This window comes from Varanus komodoensis, unplaced genomic scaffold (genome assembly GCF_004798865.1).
Source record: "Varanus komodoensis strain SLA01 unplaced genomic scaffold, ASM479886v1 scaffold4, whole genome shotgun sequence".
Taxonomy (NCBI): Eukaryota; Metazoa; Chordata; class Lepidosauria; order Squamata; family Varanidae; genus Varanus; species Varanus komodoensis.
This window is the reverse complement of record NW_025335941.1, coordinates 11,649,211-11,671,996: the sequence shown is the minus strand read 5'-3', so window position 1 is coordinate 11,671,996 and position 22,786 is coordinate 11,649,211. Positions and strand designations below refer to the sequence as shown.

The 22,786-nt window shown below is 40.7% G+C and overlaps 1 protein-coding gene across 1 annotated transcript in view; it reads right to left on the bottom strand.

The window, feature by feature from the left end:
• Positions 1-22,786, bottom strand: part of DSCAM (DS cell adhesion molecule) — a 377,225-nt gene that overhangs the window by 297,437 nt on the left and 57,002 nt on the right. Inside the window, exons 2-3 of the mRNA XM_044441999.1 lie at positions 18,821-19,138; positions 13,116-13,262 (exon numbers count right to left, since the gene is read on the bottom strand). Coding sequence (XP_044297934.1) covers positions 13,116-13,262; positions 18,821-19,138 — 465 coding nt within the window. The remainder of the gene's footprint in view (positions 1-13,115; positions 13,263-18,820; positions 19,139-22,786) is intronic.

The following is a 22,786-nucleotide window of genomic DNA, read 5'->3' as shown; positions in this document are numbered from 1 at the left end:
GTGATACAAATTGAACTTCTTGATGAACTAAATGCAGCAATCTCTTGGCTATATGCCATTTGAGGTTTCTTTGCTCCGCAATGGTTTAAGGTTTAAGGTTTCTTTGCTCCACTTTAAGGTCAGTGACAGGCTGTCTGGAGTGTTTTCCCACTATTTTTATTTTCATTCCTGAAGTCGGATTTGTGTCCATTTGTTATTTTCTATATAAACTAGTCTGTTTGCCCTATACAGAATGCAGAAGGGTATTGCTAAAAGAAGATGGCATATATCAAATTGGAAGATGAGTGAGCAAATGAACCCTTAAAGTCTGTGATACTATTACATCCTGTGACAATATTTTCAGTGCAGACATGGGGACAGAGTATCTGAATTTATCATATACTTGTAATGTCTCCATCCTTGTTTGTTTATTTCATTTTTATAATGCCCACTAGCCGAGGCTCTTGGGCCAAGCAACAAGAGTCAAAATTAAACAACAGTTAAAAGGACACACACACAAATTAAAACACACACACAATGGTAATTGCCATGATTCAGCATATACTGAATACTGGGAGTATAAAAGGACCTGGCACTGAAAGGAATACTAAGTAATCTCCTCCTCTCTGGGGAGATTATTCCAAAACTGGGATATCACAATTGAAAAGGCCCTCTTCCTGGTAGCCACCCATCTTATTTCCTTTGAAAGGGGCACCCAGGGAAGGACCTCCAAAGTTAAGTTCAGATTCTGGGTAGGTGCATATGGGAGGAGGCAACCTGGCCTCAAGCCATTTGGGGCTTTGAATTTTAGTAGTAGCACTTTGAATTGGGCCCAGGCTTCAAGCGGCAGCCAGTGCAGCTGAATGAAGACTGGCACAATGTGTCCTCATGATCCAGTCCCCATTAACATTCTTGCTGCCCTGTTTTGATTCGGTTAAAGTCTCTGGACCATTTTCAAAGGCTGCTCCATGTACAGCACATTGCAGTAATCCAAATGAGATGTTACCGGAGCATGGATAACTCTAGCTAGATTCTCTCTGTACAGATAGGGCCATCGTTGGTACATCAGCTTAAGCCATTAAAAGGTGCTCTGTGCCACAGAGTTCACCTGTACCTTAAGTGACAGCTCTGGGTCCAGAAACACGCTCAAACAATGCATCTTGTCCTTTGGGGGGAGTGCAATCCCATCTAGAACTCATCAAATATCATCAACTGGACAAAGCACCCACTAACAGTACCTCTGCCTTGTTAGTTACCTGGCTGGTGGTTGCTAAAAGAGTGAATAGCTATTCTAGGCTGGAGAAGGAACTGTCTATAATAGAGACAGATTTTTTTTAAAAAAAATCCATTGTGTCTGCACTTTGTGGCTTTTCAGGCATCTTTCATGTTGTCAGTCACTTGACAGAACTGGATTTGTACAAGTGTACTTGTATGCATCTGCCCAAATTCACACTGCTGAAAATGCACAAATACACTTAAAAAATTGAATTCCCCCTTCCCAAAAAAGTAGTTAAAATCTCCTCACCATGTATAATTTCATTCTTTCATCTATGGGGGAAATGTACATTTTTGGTGGTGTTTCTCAATTTTTCGTATTTTCCTATGACTGAAATAGTCTGCAGGTCCATAAAATGCATACTATTCAGGAAAAGGTGCTCTTTTGCAGAATCCATGGCTTGAATTTTAAAAAAAAAATCCAAACTCATTTCAGTCTACTGTGGATTTCTCCAACACCCCTAGTCCATAAAGCAAGTACAGATCTATAACCCAAGATCTGTGAGAGGGAAATGCCATAGTCCAGGATAAACAAGTTAATTATTGGTGCATTCCACAATTTTAGCTGGGAACTGTTGATGACATCAAATGGCATTCTCCTTTGGGTCTGCCCTGTAGTATATTAAACCATTAAATTGACATTTCTTCTCTTTTTCAGGGGGAAGGGTTGTTATTAAAATCAAAGGAATGCCTGATTTAAATTCTTATATTGTAAATCTCTGTCCTATCAGTTTTAACAGATATAATTGTACTTTGGGGCTTAGCTATACTTTATGTATATTGCAGTGTCTTCTCAGTGGAAGCTAGAAGTATCTAAATATGTGTAGCTGTTAGCATAGAAGGTCCCTAAGTTGGAGCTTAAATCCCATTATTTAGTTGCACTGTTGAGACCAGAAATTGAACCTGTTAGGTAGACTGGCCAAAGCTTAGATCAATGGGATGAAGGTAATTGGAGTCCTGGTGAAACATTGCCAGAGCCCCTTGTCTTTGATTCTGCGTAATAAAAATGCCATCGATTATTCTTAGATGCAGAAAAAGCTTTTGGGGACAGGAGCTGAGAAAGTGTTGTAAATTGTCCATGAAATTGTTGGCATGTCATGGAGCCATGCAAATGTCCATGACAATGCCATTAATTTAATGATATATTACCCACAAGTAGGTCAAGTACACAATAACAGAAACATAGAATAGTAGAGTTTAAAGGGGCTAGAAGGCCATCAGGTCCAATTCCCTTGCTCCATGCAGGACTGTCTGTTAAACCATCCTCCTCAGACGTATCTCCAGTTGCATCTTGAATGCTTCTAGTGTGCAAGAGGCCACAACCTCCCTAGGTCATTCGTTCCATTGTCTTCCTGCTCTGGATTCCTTCAGCTTGAGCCCATTATTACATGTCTTGCCATCTGGGATGATTGAGAAGAGACCATGTCCTTCCAATGGTAGGGTTTGTGGCTAGATATTTGTGATGCCATTTGTGGAGGATGTTGGTACAGAGGACCTAAACTTAGCAAATCCAGTTAGGATGCTGTTTTCTATGAGTTTGTCAATGGATTGTAGTTTATTCAGAAAATCAGTGATATCACTTAGTAATTTGGGATTTTGGTCTCAGAATGGAATTCATACAGTCACCCCACCTGCAATGGCACCAATGTCTGAAACAATGGAGCATCCAAGGGTGCCTGACTTGTGTGTTTTGGGCTTTTCAGTATACCCTTTCTCTTCTGAAGCAGCAGAGACCATGTGTTTATTCACTCTACCAAATGAGTGGTCATGCACCTGGGTTTAAAAAAAATCAGAAGGTGGTAAAATAGTGCCAGGCTTTCTATTTCCTGCCACAGTGACTTGCCATTTCGTGAACCTTCTCTTTCTCTCGAATTAAATCCATTTTTCCTTGAAAAGTGCATCTGTCTACAGCAGAAATGGTCGTGGCTTTCCCCCCTAAAGAAGCAAATGGGTATTTCCTACAAATACATGCACATATATATTCCCACAATACATTTCCCACAGAAAATCTCCTTCTCCTCCCCTTGCACATGTCTGCACATTTTTATGAGCTACCCATAAGTGATTGGGTCAAGAGAAAGAGTAGCACTGAGCAGGAGTTGATCCCATTTCTCCAGGTAAATTCTCTTCTGCACCAAAATAAATAAATAGATAAAATGCAGGGATTGTAGACAAATCTCTCTCATCTTAGAATTGGCTTCATTTATGAAGTCAATTTGTGATAAATCCATTTCTTTCTTCCAGTCTTTGGAAACTCTAGATCCTTAGGACCTTAGATCAGCATACTTTAGATTTTAAAATGTTTGCCATTTCTGATTGACACACACATTTATGAAGCAGACATTCTAGTTCTCCATATCAAATAATAAGAACTGGAACATAGGTACCCGTAAGAAGGGCTGAGAAGAAAGGAGAGCAGTCAGACAAAGAAGCTAGGTCATCACAAATACGCAGGTGTAGAGTTTTAATTTTTTCCCCAGAAGGGGGCAAAGCTCATACCCCACTGCACTTCTGCAGAAGTGCTCAATTAGATGCCAAGACAGTAGCTCACCTGAGACATCAACAGCAGAGCCATGAATTTTTAACTCTTGTGCAATGAAGCATTAATTGCTTCTGTCCAATTCACTGCACAGAATGTACCATTGTCTCAGGAGGTTAAAGCAAGATAAAACCCAGCCCAACTCTATTAATTCAATGCCATTAGGCAAATATTCAAATGCAAGAAAAGCAGTGCCTTCAAGGAAGGCAAGTTATTTTCTTTTTAACAAGCATTTGGCTATTTGCTTGATCTTAAATCACTAAATTTTATCTGGACAAACTTGACTCTATAAAAATGGGAAAACAGGAATAAAGCAAGATCAGAAAGCAACAGACACACCAGCACAGAGATGGGAAGGAAGGAAGGAAGGAAGGAAGGAAGGAAGGAAGGAAGGAAGGAAGGGAAAGGCAATAGGTACCATTGCTAGGTATACCTACAGATTTCATTTCATGGACCCATAATTCTCACTGGCAGCCCCATGATTAATTCAAAGAAGTATTGATTTTTTTCCCTTCCTCAATCCTGCTGACCCGCTTTTGTTGACAGGTCTGTATGGATCACGCTCCTCCGTCAGCTGAAATGCTGGCATCGTGTTGGTCTCTCTGGCCTGCGGTAAACATTTCTACTGGTTCAACATTAATAGCATTTGAGTGCCTGATAAAAACATACACTCTTGCTTCAAAGAGGGCAAAAAAGCAGCAAAGAGCAGGTATACTGAAATGTGTATTACTGGAATTACTGAATTACTCTATGTGTGCATATATAATTTATATTCTCTCTCTCTCTCTCCCCACTGCCACCCATATATGTCTATATCTATATAGATATATATGGAAGTAATTCAGTTATACACCAGGAAAACTGCTGGCAAATGAATAATAATTGTAAAATAGTTTTTGAGTAGCCTCCCCAGAAAACCAAAATGATATTTGAAATTATTATATGTATGGTGGAATAAATATTACTCACATTAATATATTGGGGGGGGTGTTTGTACAGCTATCCTTCCGAAGTTAAAAATACTTCATCTTTCAATGAAGTACTATATTAACTCAGGGTTGTTGTTGTTGTTTTCCTATGCCTTTAGGTATACATTTGATCTCTAGAACCATCAGTAAATTTTTAAAAAGAAAAGAAAAATATCTGCTTTTCTACAGCTGCATCATTTCTGCAACTAACTTGTAATTAGATTATGTATGGCCTAGTTCCAAATTTTGAGCACCTTTACAGAGCAAGCCTATGATCCCTGGGAGATCATTGCAGGTACCACAGGACATGATGGATTCCCCCTCCTCAGGCCAGGGATATTCCTACTGTGTGTGGAGAAGCAAAGTTGACATTGCTCTGTCCAGCCTTCTCCTGGCCACCCTTGAAACGCAGCAGCAGCTACTCCTGTGAGGTCACAATAATGATCTCAGAGAAGTTCAGGGGTGGCAAGAGAGAGATGGGGCTGCATGTCAAGTTTGGAGAAAAGCACCCAGGATCCATGGGAGCCTCTACTACCACTCATCAGAGACAAATCAGCTAAATAGGGCTAGAAACCTGTAGAGCTGATTTTTTTTTTTTTATCATAAAGGAGGAATAAGGGATGACATCACCTCTATCCTCCCCTCCTGCATCTCAATACCTGGGATTGATCTCTACAGCCTATAATCCTATATTCATTTACCTGCAAGTAAATCCCACTGGACTCAGTAGGACTTATTTTTGAGTAGACAAGTATAGCATTCGACATATTGTAAAAAAGTGTAATTTCAGAGGAAAGTGGCAGAATTGGAAGTCCCCTAGACAAGCATTTCTGGAATAACCTGGTTGGAGCTACTGCAGTTTTCCCTAGGCCAATCCAAAAATCTATTGCATCCAAACAACTTCAGAAATATAGCACTTTTCATAGGAAATATTTTTTTATTCAGAGACTTAACACTGTGCTCTTTCTAAAGTGTCTTGGAATTGCAAAGTCTTCTGGAATGGGTTCCAGACTACACAATAAAAATGCAGACCAATATAACTTTTTTAAAAATGTTCTTGTCATAGAATATTACCAAGGGCCACTTTCCACAAATCTTACTGGAATTGGTGGTATAATTGTAGTTGGAGTGCTGCAGAAACCAAAGTAAAATTACTGAGATAAACTGTTTGCATTAGCGCTATCCTTTTTTGTAAGTGAAAATACTATTTGAAAAATCAGGAAAATCTGCTTTCATAACACACTCTTGTTCCACATTGTGTTTTAAATAAATGAGAATAATTTTAACAACATTTTGACTCTTGGAAGCTTATCCAGTCTATGTAATATTTTATCTATGCCAGTTCATGATAGAATGTGAGAGTATCTAATAATGTTGTTCTGTTTCATATCGTTAAACTTTTCAATCAGCTTCATAGGGTAATACCATTTCAAGCTGAAGCCATAATGTCAAGCTCTCCTCATATCAAAATAAAAACACATGTTACATATCATTCACAATGAAAGTTTCTGCTGTGAGCAGCTTGAAAATCCACAACTCAACCACATACATTTACTACAGCTTCATCGCATAATGGGTTTTGAGCAGTAAAACATGCATTCATTAAAATGAATGAACTACTACATCAGTTTTATTCCTCATATCAAGTCTGTCAGCACTTTTCATGCATCTTCCTGGTCAGATTCAAACTCTGATAAAAACCTCACACAGAAAATACAGTATTTTGGAACTCTCCATCCAAGTTATCAGGCCAAAGCAGGTCTGTGAGGAGCCCTAGGTTTAGTGGGTTATATTAGAGCCATTACTCCAGTGTGCCGAACCTCTTTCTGCCTAAAGGTCCAATTTAATTTTGAGGATGCTCCTGGGGACTGCATTCCAGTGGTGGGTATGAATGGAGTCAAAAAGCAAAAGACCAGGACAAAAGTACCTGATTTTAGCTTAAAGTTCTTACTGCCAACAACCAAGCTTCAGGACAGGCATTTCAACCTCTTGGGAGGAAGACTGCAGAAAGCCAGAAACCACCAAATGATCACTGGTTGGAGGAAAGGAGCATGGCCACCCGGGAACCCAAGAGGGCCAGGCCGGACCGTGTCCCCCCCGCACCCCGCATGGGCACCTGTGGAACATTTTGGAGATGGGTTTGGAACAATCATAATCATAGACGCTGAGCTGCAGCCTGGTCAACCCATACCTTACTGCAGCTTTGCACATTGTCATGATCAAGGGTACTTAACAGTTTAAGTCTGTCACATAAAGAACAATGCTGTAATCTGTAGTCTTGAAGAACACGTAGAAATACAAGCAGGTGGTCACCACCTGCAGAAATACAAGCAGGTGGTGGCTGGATGCAGGACTCCTGCATCCAGTCACCCAGGCTCTGCAGCAGCCCTCTCAAAATCAGTGTGCCCTCCAAATGTATTAGCCTGCAATGATCAGCATCCCCAGCCAGCTGGTGAGCAGATGTTGGGAGTTACAGTCTGACACATCTGGAGTGCAGAGGCTGCTCAAGGGCATATCAACATTCTATCAGGAAGGCTTTGAGTTGCCTTGTTTACTGAATTAGGTTTTTCACTGCTGGGTGATCTTTATTTCTCTTAACTGGTTTTACTGTGTGCTTAAACAATTGCAGTTATGTTTTAATTAGGTAACACTTTACTTGTATGCCATTATTGTTAGCTGCCTTGAACACTATCTTTAGGGGCAACTTGCTCTGTGTGTATGCGTGTGCACATGTGCCTGATTGGAGTCCCCATTTCCAGTCCTAAATATGCAATGAAGCTTTTCCTTCGCTTTTTTTCTTGTTCTTTTCCTACTTGGTTCCTTCATGTGTTCTCAGTCGCTTCCATACAGTCATCATTCTCCTACTCATTTCCTCCATTCATCCTTCGCAGTCACAGTAGCCACACTCCCCAACCCACCCTAGGGAGTGATCTCCACTTAACAGAGCATGAGTTGTTTGTTAATTATTCATTCCATAATGAGGCAAGAATCAATGAACATTTTTCCCTTCTTTTTATTTTTCACCACCTCTATCTGTGTATTACAAGAAGGCTTGCTCGGAAAACTAAGAATGAAATACAAAACAAGGTTATCAGTGATTAGTAGCTCAGGTTGGAAGAGAAAAAGCATCAGAGCCACCTTGGATGACAGTTGTAACTAATATATACCATAACTGCTCCCTAAACTAGTAAATCACATTGTTCAAGAGAGTTCCTTTCAGAATCACATGGCTAAATCACCATGCCCCACAGTGTATTTTAATTTTCACCATCTGTCTGAAATCATTGTTGGAAAAAAAAGATGCATTTTGTCTACTTGGCACTCCCCAAGAGCTGATTAGTAGAATAGGCTAGGTCAGGGGAACAGAACCAGTGGGAGGAAGGCTGCATGGAGCCCCCCAAAGCCTTAACTGCCCCATGGGAAGCCCTCACTGCTGAACGAAGGAGGGGAGAGAAAGCTTTTCCTTGTACCCGTCATTGTTTTTGTCACTACCAGCAGCAAGAAAAAAGCAGTCTGGATTGGGATCTCTGGGATGTATCCATGCACACTTGCATATGCCTGTGCAGGCACAATTGTCTGTATATGGATATGGATATGTGCATACCAGGCACATATATGTGCATGCATATGTGCTCAGCCCCAATTCCCAAGTCAACATCATATGCAAACCATGGGGCCAAAATTGTGTCATATCCCTGGACTAAGAAAACACAAAATCCAGAGTTATGTCATAATTTGCATGCAAAACCTCATTGTCATTATAATTTGTACTGAATTGCAAAGAAGAATGAAAGAAACCAAAACATATGTGCTCAGTCTCTGGAATCAGACAGTAAGAAGCCCGATTACAAACATACGCAGACAGACAGACAAACAGACATATTTCTTAATTTGATCTGTTCCCTGCCTTTCTACCAAGAAAATATCATTCAAGGCAACTTGCTGCTCATAACTTAACCTTGATAAAAGAGTAAGACAACAATGCATTAAATCAGAATAAAAACATAGAAATAACAGGAAGAAACAGCATCTGACCTAACAGATCCTCTTACTGCTTGAATAAAGAGGTTTTTGCCTACTGATGGAAGGGTAGTGGAGAGGGAGCAAATCTAACCCTCCTCAGCCAGGGATTGGATACTGAGAATTCTTCCTCCATAACTTAAATTATAAGTGGGTAATTCAATATCTCCCCTGCTGGAACAGTTTTTAACACACTGCACCTGAGTTCCGGTTCCTCTGCTCTAGAACATGGCCATTGTGCCACCGTGATGGCATGCCTCTGACTGCTGGTCACTGGGGTAGGGCAGCAGTGGAAGGCTATTGCCCTCATATTCACGGGCTTCTCATAGGCATGCAGGACTAGGCAGGTCTTCAGTCTGATCCAGCAGGACTCTCCTTATGATAGTAGGAGCATTGGCGGTGTTTGGGCTTCTTATTTGCTTGTTTAAACAGAATCATTCATTACGTATAATAGCAGGGGAAAGCAGACATCTGCTTGCAGTCACATAATTCAGACATCAGCCAAGAAAAACTATGTTACCACTATACTGTTACTTCCCACAGAAAAATGAGAATAGTAGAGTACCACGTAACCACTTTACATGGTTCCTTCATTTCAGTTGACTGTTTCCGCCTGCTGACAGCTCATGTGCAGAAGTCTATTTCTGCGTGGTTTGATTTGGCTCACAGCCTTTCCTGCCAGGCTGTGCTAGGCCCAATTCACATGCTACACTTTTAGGCTGGGCCCACACTCAAGAAGCAGTGGGGGTGCTTCCATAGTTTGCTTTTTTACCTCAATGTGCCTAACTTTATCAGGCTCACAGTGGTGACTGTCCTCCCTTCTGCAATTTCCTTTCCTCTTAGCCCTCCAGGTAGCATCCTGGGAGACACCACAAGGTGTGTATGTGTGTCTCTGTGTGTGCATAGTTCCTCTCTTAGAGAGCTTTCACAAGTTTGCCCTGCTGCATCCATCAAAGAGACTCTGTTGTACAACCAGGGCTCACGCCCTGCTGAAGCACAGCACAAGGGGTGAAAAGGCTGTTAGACACCCTTACCTTCTTATCCAGAGGAGACTGCAGGATAGGGTTGCCTGTCCACACTCAGGAAAAAGTGTGTGTGTGTGGTGGGGGTGGGGAGTATTCCTGTAGAAAGGAGAAGCAGCTTTCATCTGTGTGCATGAGCAGGAGGGGAAGGAAGCCTCTGCACAGCTAACCCGGTTGGGAGCTGCCCTGCTCAACTGCTTGCGCCTGTGATCATCCCAACTGGATGATCTTCATCTGTGTTGGACCATAATTCCCAGTCCAACAAACCTGGAAGCACTAGGCTAGGGAAGGGCAGTCTTCATACAATCCAAGTTACATCATAAAACATATTTGCAGCTAGTACTCATGACAGAACCAGTATGGCAATTTGTCTTTTAATTGTCCCTACTACTAATACCATTTCATGTGACATCCATGACAATGTTCATGGCTATTTATGCAAAAATATAACCAACATTGCACGTCTTATGTTCTTAACACCCACTGTGGAATGTGATAAAGTAGCCATGGGAATATGAAATGATGATGTCAACTGATATCTATAATTCCAGGTTAATGGTAATATTATGGCAATGGTTAGAACTCAGGGCAATTGTCTCATAGGTAACTGAAATCAATGGGATGTTAGTCATAACATGATTTCAGTGTGTCTACTCTAAATATTACTAGCCCTGTGTCCCAACTTACTGCTGTAAGGCTGCACTGCTTTACACTTGTGCTATGAAGCCCCTTCTAATGAGGTATCATGACCATCATCTGTCACACTTACCCTTTTCCCAAAACTGGGGACTCTTGTGCAACATGCTTGGGATAAATTAATCCAGCTCATATTATCCTAAGCTACTATAATATAACACAACATGCTCACTGACTGACTGAGCTACAGAAATTGTTAGGGCATTTCCAACTGAGTTATAAATGTATTGTCATATAATGTGTGGTATCCCAATTACTAGAAATTCTAGAAACATGGCATTGTGCTTCTTTCTCCAAAAATGGCAATCCAAGAAAGTGGAAATTTGACATATCACTATTCTAAAATGTGTAGCCTGAAATGCTTTATGCCTCATCTTGGAAGCTAAGCAGGGTCAGGCTTGGTTAGAATCTGGATGGGTGACCTGGCTCTATGATTATTCCTGGAAACCACCCACAGAACCTCAGCTAAGGGGTGGTATAATCATATAATAAAGTCTGAAAATTAAATATGTTTGCATCAAATCCTGAAAAGTCTAACAGTCCGACATTTACTGGACCAGCTTTGCCCAGCACAGAGCAAACAGAGCCACACATGCTGCAGAATCCTGCAGTGTCAAGTGCCACTGCTTAGGTGAGGGGCATTTCCAAGCAGCAGCCACCAATATATAACCACCATTATTTTATTAGAGCACATACTCAATTTAATTCCCACTCATTTCTACCCAACCTAGAAAGGAAGGATCGTTTATAAAAGGAGTATAATTCTCACTGTAGAATTCAACATTTTGCTTTTCTTACTGTGTTTATGTTGCAATATGCAACATGTGTCTGTTGAAATACCAATGGCAGATATAATTTTTCTGTGTATAAAAAAGCATTGTAAATGATATATACATTTTAACTTTCACAAAGTATTCCACAGATACCTAACAATACTATTAGCACTAACCATAGATTTTTTCATTTTTAAGAGATTGCAAGCTCTCAAGATAGATCATTCCTTAAAAGAGTATTTTACATGCTGTAGGTTACATTAAAACATGTTACGAAAAGTAAGATGTACTAAGAAAATGGATCAGATTGCTGCTATTGATTTACAGTCTTCAATTGACAAAGCAATGCACCTCCTTTTATGATATGACAGAAACAAGAATAAATACAAAAGAAACATGAATAAATATGCGAAAGTTATTTGAAAGTTGTTTTATTAAAGAGTCTCTACACATTTGTAAAGAATTCAAAATATTATTTGTTAATAAAACCAGTATAAAATACTGAATTCTAAAACCCAGCCATAAGATTTTTTTAAACCAAGCAATATATAAGTAACCAAACTGATTTTTTTCAGAAGTTTTCCTAGCTGATTTAAAAAAGAAAAGAAATACCTTCAACATGAAGAAACAATCACAACCCAATAAAAATGCCGACATCTCAAACTTGTGTTTAAGATTAAACCCAATAGTAGATACAGAGAACTATTTCATCACAATGTCTATCATAAAACAATAATACTGTCCATCCAATCTTTCATTAAATTCATCATTACCCCTTCATACATACACTCGTGAATAAATTTGCTGTGGCTTGGTTCAAAAAGTATTTTTATTTCTGTGATTATTTCAGCAACTTAGGCCAAGTTTACCACATGGGTCTTTCCTACCTAACGTGCCCTCATGGTGGAAGGAAGGGTGCCAAATGAGTAGAAAAAAATTGCAGTATTATTCAAAGCATATGGGCATCACCATTCATACCTTTAACAATAGTGAGGATGCCTGCCTCCAGGGTGTCAGACAGACAGCTCACCCAGTGGGGACAGGTACACTCTGATGGGTCACCACTCAGTAAGCGGTTGTCTATATCCATTTGCATCTCACCTTGTACATTGTGCCCAGTTTTGGACACCACAGTTAACAAAAAATGTTCAGGATTAGAAAACAAGTCCTACAAGGAAGGACTGAAGTAACTGGATATATGTTTAGCCTTGAGAAGTGGAATCAGGATGAAAGCACTCTTCAAGAACCCAAAAGGTTGTCATAGGGAAGATGCTAGGGTACGCAACAACAGGCTTAAGTGACACAAGGTCTGAGGCTGGTTGAACATCAGAGAAAAGTTTCCCAATAGTCAGAGCAGTCAGATCATGCAACCAAGTGCCTTTGAAGTTGGTGGGCTTTCTGTCACTGGAGGTGTTCAAGCAAGGACTAAACATCATTTTTCAGGGATGCTCTAACCTGGATTCCCGCACTGAGCAGAGGAATCAACTTGATAGGCTTGAACGAGGCATTTAGCCCATGTTTCTATGAGCTGAAGTGAAATGCTCCAAACACTGACTCCACAATGTTGAGGAAACCCTTAGTTTAACTGAAGTTAAAAGGTCACATAGTTTTAAGTGGGTTATGATCATATTATAAATGATACTGGTTGTAGTATCCTGTACAAAGCAGTGTTGCACTACAAAATCCAAATACGCAAAATATACATCGTGTATGTACATCTGAAAATTTCATGTCAAACCCAAACATATTGAGCATCCATTAAATACATCATTTACAATGGGAAAAAACATCCCTCTGACTTCAGCAAAAGGAAAAGTATGACTAGAAACCAAGTCAGGCCTACCTGAGACGAGTGAGACTGTGTCTTTCTCCCATGAGACAACAGTGATGTATGCCTCCACAGAGGCGGGGATAATGCACTTGAAGACCGCTACATTGCCTCTCATGGCTTTCTGGTCCTCCACACGGACTGTATATGGTTCCCGTAAAACTAAAAACACAGAACAATACGGGGAGTCATATAACAGTCAAACAGTGAAAGAATGCCCCCTCCTCCCTGCAAAAGCACCATCCTTTAGGAAAAGCAAACAAAACATGCATTCAGCTCACATGAGCAAAGAGAAAAGAAACTAAAAGAGCTACCAGTCCTTTAATCTTCAGAAACCCTTTGGTGAAATTGGTTCAAGCCAAACCCCACTCTGCTACACTTCTGAAATGGACCTTGCAAAATTGTACTCACCCAGAATGGGGTCAATTTGACAGATGAGTTAAAATGCATTCTAGAAGAAGGAGGAAAAGTGCTGGACTGTTTGCCTTACCATCTGTAAGAGTCTTGAAGGATCCTGAAGCTCTTCATGCTGATACTATTATGTTGTTCTGATACCTGATACTAACATTGCTAGATTGTATATGAATGCATCAGGTATTTGCACAACTCCCAGAAAGTTGTAGATCATAGCTCTGATAACATTGACTTCTCATTAACAGCAGTCTTTGCTGTTGTAACCAAGCCATCTGCTTGTCTGGTTTTGATAAGTAAGTTTCTTCTTGTTCAGCCTGAGGGAGGGGTGCAGCCAATCACTTGCTTAGGAAACTGTATCCATCTTGGATAGTGAAAGCTGCCAGAGGAGGCTGGCCCATTACGTACTAGAGATTGTAAATCCAATTAATACATAGGGATATATTATATGTGTGTGTGCACACGCACCTGCATGTACTGCATGAAGTCTTCTTCATAATTGTTAATGTTTCATTTTATTTTCTCTCTAATGCTGCAGTTTTGTTTTGTTTTTCTATTGTGAAATAAGAATAAATGCTTTGCTGAAGGAGGGTCATGTTCCTATGTCTAAGCAATAGCTGAAGAAAATATCACTGATTTCCACTTCCGTAGATAATCCAAACATTTTTTCCATTGCCACAGCAGGTGGTGGTTACTCAGCTCCAGGCTATCTTGCACGAAGCTGATTATTTGGATGCTTATCATTTTGGATTCAGGCCCAGTTTGGGGAAAGATACTGCTCTGGCTGCCTTGGAGGCTGACCAACACCAGGAATTAGACATGGGAAGTGCAGCCCTGGTGGTTCCTCAGCATCTTTCAGTAACATCGTCAACCAGGATATCCTTCCTTGGCTGATATGCTGCTCACTGAGAAGGTGATGTTAGATTATCAATGCTCAGCCCTTTCACCTTTGGCTCATGGGCTCCTCCTTTTATCCCCCTTGGCTTATTTTCTGGAGGAGGAGGAGGAGCATTTTTCAACAGGACATCCCTTCTCAGAAGGCACCATTCAATGTGGTTGCTCACAGGGCCTCCAAACTTGGAGGATCACATGTCTCTAATCAATGGCAGCAGGCGCACAGAGGCAAGGATTTCCTCTGTGCATCTCCAAACCTGAAAAGGAATAAGCTCATGAGTGAGGCAGCTGAAGCACTGCTAGGGTTTCCTCTTGCCCTGGAAGAGCCTCACTCCTCCCCTTATGAATACATTTTCACACTGACTTGTAATACATGATGTATTTCTTATTAAAGTTATTAAGAAACAATTTATTCTTTTTATACATCCATACATTCTATATATAACTAAATTAAGTTACTAGAAAACAAAATTTAATATTTGGATATATTGCTTTACATCTACCAGAACTAATAAAGTATGTTCAGTTTCTTACATATGTATCCTTTCTTTACCTTTCTTCAACAGTTCTAATATAATATATTTATTTGCCATCCTAGCAATGTTCCACATTTTTTTCAACCACTCATCCCCAGAAGAGGTTATTAGTCCTCTCCACATTTTTTGCATACAATATTAATTCTGCAGCCAGCACAAAAGCTGTTAATACCTTATACCATTGAGTAACAAGTACATCATGTACTTTTAATTTTTCAAATTATGTTGAAAAAAGAGATCAAATAAAATTCTGTAGCCTGATATCTTTTCCATATTTTTATGAATCATTCTCCAATATTTTATGCTTTATTTTGGCCAAATAAATTTTCCACCACAAATGGTAAAAATCTAAAAATCTTCTACATGTTTCTGACATATAGAACAATTGGATTAATTGGATTACTCTCATTTATCTTGTTTATTTTAACTGGTGTTATGCCTCACCTTAGCATTACCTTATATAGGTTTTTTCTAATTCATATGTCTAATGAAAAATAATGGCTCTTATTCCATAGGTTCTCCAAATCTCTTTTGGAAAACTCTGGACCCATTTAACTTAATAATCTTGAACATATTCCGGTTCAAATTTAAAGTATAATTTATAGATCTTAAATACTAAATGTTTTGTATGATTCATAATCAGTTGTTCAAACTCTATCAATCTTTTAGCTGTCGGTTCAGTTTTAACATATTCAGCACCAGTTGATCAAGTGTGAAAAAAATGTAAATCATGTGGGCAGGGGAACACCATTTAATTTCCTTTTAATTTTTGTGTATATGATACTACCCTGCTGCAAAATGTGCTAATATCTAGAAGGGTTCTTTCCCTTTCAGCTTTTGTAATTTGACCTTTTTCTTGCTTCTAGGATTTTTATTACTGATTTCAAAGAATAACAGGAGACCTTCACAAATCTTTATATTGATCCCATACTCTTAACAATTTTGAAATAACATCTGTTTGGCCCCAGTTGTTCAACAAGCATTATTTCCCTATAATGCTTCACGCAAAATAGACTTTATAAGAGTTCTTTTAAAAAGGAACTAGTTTCTAATCAACAATTTACAATCAGATTAATAAGGTTGGTAATATAATGGGGTTTGAAATTTGAAATTGACTGAATTTTCAGTTGTATAACATCAAAGCTTTTATTCTGTTTTCCCCATTCTATATAAGTTTTAAGAAAGTTGTTGCTACTTGGTAGTTTCACTCAAAGTCCAATTGGAAGACAGTGAAACAAGAAATTAATCATGGGTAATAGCATCTTTATTGTGGCAATCCTTCTTGAAAATGACAGTCTTTTCCCCATTGTTTGATTAGCAATGTGCATTCATCATTGTTTCTATAAAAGTCAGTTAATTTATCAGTTTTATTCCAATACATATTGCTGGTTTATTGTTTCAGGTATAATTATAATTATCTCTTACCTGATTCATTAATTACATTTATTGCAATAATTTCTGTTTAAAAATAATGTGAATTTGTTTGGAATTAGTGTTCCAAAATCCTTTCTTAAGTATTCAATTTAATGTAAACATCACATAGGTTTGTGCCTACATGCTCTAATGCCAATACCAAAGGGTAATGTAGATAATAGATATCCCTACTTACTGCCGTTTGTTAATCCACATATCAGTACAGTATCTCACTTGTACGTACTCCTGCTTTTTAACATCTACATGAAGCCACTGTGAGAGATCATCTGAGATTTGGAGGCTGCATCTAATCAAAAAGGTTACTGAAGTCCTGAACTGCTGTGTGAACAGAATGATGGAATGGATGTGGGCTGAAAAGAATTATGCAACCTCACACAACTGGGGTTCCCAGACACATGGATCTGTGTAAGCATATTCAGCCCTTCCTGGGAGATTGGAAATGGAGGTGGTGAAGTACACTTCAGCAGCTCCTCATGTTTACAGTTAACCCCTCTTTGGTGAACCGCTGAAGTGGACTACAGTGGCCAGACTAAAGCTTAAATCCTTGCTCAGTCACTGGAGACACTTGAGTAGATCACTGTCGGCCTTGCTTATGGCCATCTTGGAGCCACAGCCAGCTTATCTACCTGAAGGTCAGGAGAGAATGTTCTCCATCAAGTAAAAACAGCTTCTGGAATAATACTGGAACTAACGTCTCTAGAATTTCAGGAGCTGGTGGCTGGAGCCTAATGTGCAATGGGCAGAACCCATGTTGACCAGGCAAAGGCAGAAGGCCAAGTGCTGAGGGCAGGGTGGGGAGGGGGGACCAGAGGCTCCATTCTGCCTGCCAATGTGTATTGGCTCTAATTCCTTCCTTTGCCTGTACCTAAGTGTGCATAATCTGAATTGACTCGGTAAGTTAAATCCACACTACTAGACCCTTGATTCAGCGTTGTCCAACCTTACAAAACAGAAGAACCTTTTCAGTGCACATTCCTCGCCAGAGTTTATTAAAGGAAGTTACAGTAGTTAAATCCTTATGAACTTGTAACTTGGATGTCCCTGAAGATTTGTTTGAATGAGTGGAAACAGATGACGCAAAAGGGAAAGCTGTTATGCAGTTGCGATTATTGTTACTGTGGAAAATCATCCTCATGTCCTAACATAAACATATTACTGTCATACTGGGACTTGGTGAATTCTTTCCACACACATAAAGTCAACTCTATCTCATATTCAATACTAAATAATATTCTATTCTACAATGTCAATTAATCAGTGAGTGGATTGAGTTGCTTTCATGGTAGAGGTTAAATCTGAAAATAAGGAATGACTAACATTCCATCTTTTAACACATGTAGGGCCAATCTGTATACTCAGAAGAAAGGAGCATGTGGCGTAATCCTGCTGGGACCGTACCACTTGGAAACACAAATGGAAAATAAATTCATGATAGCTCTTTTAGCTATTATGTTGGAGTCTAGTCTGGTCAATTCATTTTCAATGTCTACAGTTCAATTAGGACAGCCTTCAATAATCCAGATTCTGAGATACTAAAGTAGAAGCAGAAGATTTGCAACATCTTATACTTTCAAAGGTTAGCTATGAATTTTGAACTTCTTGCCAATCGCCTCCCCTGCTATATGAACTTTCCAGCCCTTGTGATCTGAATGTCAAATTCCATCTAAAAAAATTTACAAAATACTTTGTTTCAAGCATTACTGCATTTATCATAATCCTCTCAATGTGCATTGAAGCCCTAAGTTTTTAAAAATCTTCCAGTGTAAAATGACAAAATGGCTGTGTGTTGCATCTGTGACTTCAGGAGGGAGTGTATCGTTACTTTGCTAAGCTGACCTTCTTTATGTTTTCTGAGATAGGCAGTTAGTTTTCTGGCTCCCTGAAGGATACCCTATGCCAGTTAGCAGGATAATTAACCAGGATTCCAGAACAAGGATAATGAACGGTTTTGGTAGTAGCAGTTATACCACCCAAGGAACCTTTGACTTGAGATGTATATCACTGTTACTACTCCAACTATTATCACCACCACCATCAATGAAGATGTAATATCTTACTGCAGGACTGCTCTACACAATAGTAACCCATGAATTAGAGTCTTCTCTCACCCATATCCTAATTCCTTTTTGATTTCTACTAGGTCACACTAGTAGCAGCCTTCACTAAGGCAATTTTCTCTCATCCTTCAAATTCTCCCTCAGAGCTCATCTTTTCCCTGTCTCATCTTTTCCTGAATTACTCTAGTCTTGCTTCATCAGGTTTCTATTACCATCCAAAATCTCTTCTATCCAATATACAGTATTATTGGTCAGTCCTTGACCCTACCCACATTCTGCCACATGGAAAGTGTTAGATCTCTGGTCAAAGACACAGTCTACCACACTGTAGATTTGGGCAGCCAAAGAAGCATGAATATTAACAAGAGTGACAACTGACTGAACTCACCGGCCTTAATGTGAACATCCTGACTTCTGATTTTCCCTGAAGGATTTTCAGCTGTGCAATAGTAAGTGTTATCATGGATTAAGTTATTAAAGCTTGAAGGAGGGAAAGGGAAAATTTGGAGAGTGCCATTAGGGTGGACGTGGCGGATCCCTGGAACATCGTAGATCTCCTCGCCCGTTGCTAGGTACCATCTGAGCGTCACAGGAGGGATCCCTGCAGCAGGGCAGGGCACCAGAGTCCCTGTGGTGCTAGCAAACACTACCTCTTGCAAAGATGCATTGACAAAATATAAGCTGGCATGTAGATCTTCACTGAAAACTGCAAGACAGAAATAGAAATGAACACAATTAGCAGGAAAAGAAAAAAAATTGTAGAGAAGTTTTCTTATTTGGTCATTATTTATTTATTTATTAAAACATTTCTATGCCGCCCCTTGCCGAAGCCTCGGGGCGGCTCACAGCATAGAATAAAATACACAATAAATTAAAACAATAACAATTAAAATATATACATTAGAATAAAATAAGCCGCCCTGGCCAAATAAAATTCAATAGTATTAACATTTAAAATGCCGCTTAAATAAAAAGGTCTTCGCCTGGCGCCGAAAAACAAATAATGACGGCGCCAGGCGGACCTCTCTGGGGAGCGCATTCCATAACTTAGGCGCCACCGCTGAGAAAGCCCTCCTCCGAGTAACCACCCTCCTAATTTCCTTCACTGAGGGCTCCCGGAGGAGGGTCTCTCCCGCTGATCTCAGGGGGCAGCTGGGCATATATGGGCGTAAGAGCTCCTTCAGGTAACCAGGACCCAAGCCGTTTAGGGCTTTATAGGCCATCACCAACACCTTGAATTGGGCCCGGACTTCAATGGGGAGCCAGTGAAGCTGACGGAGAACTGGAGTCATGTGAACATAACGCCCAGTCCCCGTCAGCAGCCTGGCAGCTCTGTTTTGAACCAATTGAAGTATCCAGACCGTCTTCAAGGGTAGCCCCACGTAGAGCGCGTTACAGAAGTCAAGACAGGAAGTCACCAGTGCATGAGTCACTGTTGCAAGTCAGTCGTACTCCAGATAGGGGCGCAGCTGATGAATCAGCCGAAGCTGGAGGAAAGCGCTCCTTGCCGCTGCTGTTACCTGAGCTTCAAGTGAAAGCTCCGGGTCGAGGAGCACTCCCAAGCTGCGGACCTTATCCCTAGGAGGGAGTGCAACCCCGTTCAGGACAAGGTTCAATTCACCTTCTCCGAAGCCTGAACTGCCTACCAACAGGACCTCCGTCTTGTCTGGATTGAGCTTCAGTTTATTGGCCCTCATCCAGCCCATTACCTCGGCCAGGCACCGGTTCAGTACAGCCACTGCCTCACCTGGATTGGTGGAAAACGAGAGGTAGAGCTGGGTATCATCAGCGTACTGATGATTCCGCAGCCCACACCTCCTGATGACCTCTCCCAGCAGTTTCATGTAGATGTTGAACAGCAAAGGGACAAAATGGACCCCTGCGGTACTCCATGGCATAGCTGCCATGGCGCAGAGCCATAGTCCCACAGCACCACCTTCTAGAATCGGCCATTGAGATAGGAGCAGAACCACTGCAAAGCAGTGCCTCCGACCCCCAATCCTGCAAGCCTATCCAGAAGGATACCATGGTTGATGGTATCGAAAGCCGCTGAGAGGTCCAGGAGAACCAACAGGGACGCACTCCCCCTGTCCTTCTCCCTGCACAGGTCATCGTACAGGGCGACCAAGGCAGATTCAGTACCGTACCCGGGTCTGAAGCCGGACTGAAATGGGTCCAGATAATCAGTTTCATCCAAGAGTGCTTGGAGTTGTCCCGCCACCACTCGCTCTAACACCTTGCCCAGAAACAGGATGTTGGCCACTGGTCTATAATTAGTGGCCATCTCTGGATCCAGTGACACCTTCTTCAGGACCGGTCGGACTACCGCCTCCTTTAAAGGGGCAGGCACCCGACCCTCCCTCAGAGAAGCGTTAACCACTTCCAAGATCCAGGTTCCAATCCCGTGCTTGGAATCCTTTATTAACCAAGACGGGCAAGGGTCCAAAAGGCAAGTGGTGGGACATACTCGTCCAAGCACCTTGTCCACATCATCGGGCCGCAGTAACTGAAATTCATCCAATAATTCTGGACCAGACGGTAGCATTGGTGTCTCCCTTAAGACCTCTGACTCAATAGTGGAATCCAGCTCGTGACGAATCTGAGCGATTTTCTCCCTGAAATGCCTGGCAAAGTCGTCACAGCGGGCTTTTGAGGGTGGAATCAGATCTTCTTTCGGGCCTGGGCGAACCAGGCCTTGCACCACTCGAAAGAGCTCCGCCGGACGGCATTGTGAGGAGGCAATGGAAGCGGAAAAAAATCTCTTTTTTGCTGCCCTCACTGCCACAGCATAGGCCCGATAGTGGGCTCTTAAGTGTGTTTGGCCAGATTCATCCCGTGGTTTCCTCCACCTACGCTCTAGCCGTCTCCCAACCTGCTTCATCGCCCTCAGTTCAGGAGTATACCTTAATAATAGCACATTCCTGTTTGTCAGTAGCTGAACAATATTTTATATTATAAAGCATTATCATTTGGATTGCAAACTGTAGTTAAAGACAGGTCACTAGAGAAACTGGATTAGCTGGAAAGATGGCAATTTCCTTGGTCAGGTGTCACAACAAAACACTCAGCAATTTAATTAACATAGAAGCCATACATTCCAACTCAGACTTGCAAAAAGAAGGCTATCCAGTGAGAAAAAACATTTCTGTTTTGGAAAAAGCAATTAAAATTACATCAAACCATTTTCAGAGTTTTTATTAAAAGAAAATAGAATGTCTACCTGCAAAACTTAATTGTCAAAGGATTTCTCCATTGTTTGTAAATAAAACATATTTTTGCTTACTTCAGTTTGCATGTTATGGTTGTTTCTAAATATTCAGGTATTCTGATTTTCAAGTCACACTGGGCAAATGAAATCAAAGTCCCGCAAAACTGTCACAAACTAAGAAGGTTCAGCACCATGGACAGGGTGAACTCATCTGCCATCCTTGTCCTCTTAGGTTTCTTAGATGATACTGGATGTTGAAAGCAGGAATAAACACTTTCGCTCGTGTACCTCACTTGAGGGCAGATTGAACGTCCCTTCCTTCTCTATTATTTATGCAGTCCCAGCCTTCCCTCTTTTCCCTTCCTTTCCAGCAATTAGGTGCTCTGCTTTCTGTGAATGTCTAAATCCAGAGCTGTCTGCTAGGCATTCGGACCCAAACTTCAAGAATGAGGGATATAAATAATGGGCATTCTTGGTCTTAAGATGAGAAAGATGACTCTCAAGGTAAAATAGGGAGATACTTATACAAAAAGATAACCAAGGAGGTGATATGAAGAAATGGATTGTCCAGTTTATCATAGCTAATGTCAGCATAAAGCAATAGATGCTAATTCCAAATAACCCGGCAGGGTTGCATCAGCTGCAATAAGAAACTTAACTTTGTTAGTCAAAGAAAACAGATGCAACTTGAATACAGAAGAGGGAGAAGAACTGAATACTAACTAATACTGGAGCATGTGCTGTGCTGAATACCAACAGCAACTCAGATGTTAATAGTAGGTTTTCTGGCTTGGTATACAACCATTTTGTCTGCAAGATGAACCAAAGACTATGTGGGGTTGCTCACAAAGAGCCAAAAAATATGTTCCATAAATGGGTTACCTCAAAATGCAAAGGATTAAATTACTAGTTAATTGGATGCTGGCAAATAACAATAATAATGCCACTTATTCCAGCTGCTGTGGAGGGTCCCCCCCCCTCTGTCCCTGCTTTTGTATAGTTAAGAACAGCCTGACACGCAGGAATTAAGCAAATTGAGATCAACAATGAGGAAGGCTTCTCCTTTTATATATCTCTGTGAGACTACTGTTAAACAGTCAGGGGCAAAAAGCTGAGATACTACTTTTTTATGGCAACTCCCCCCCA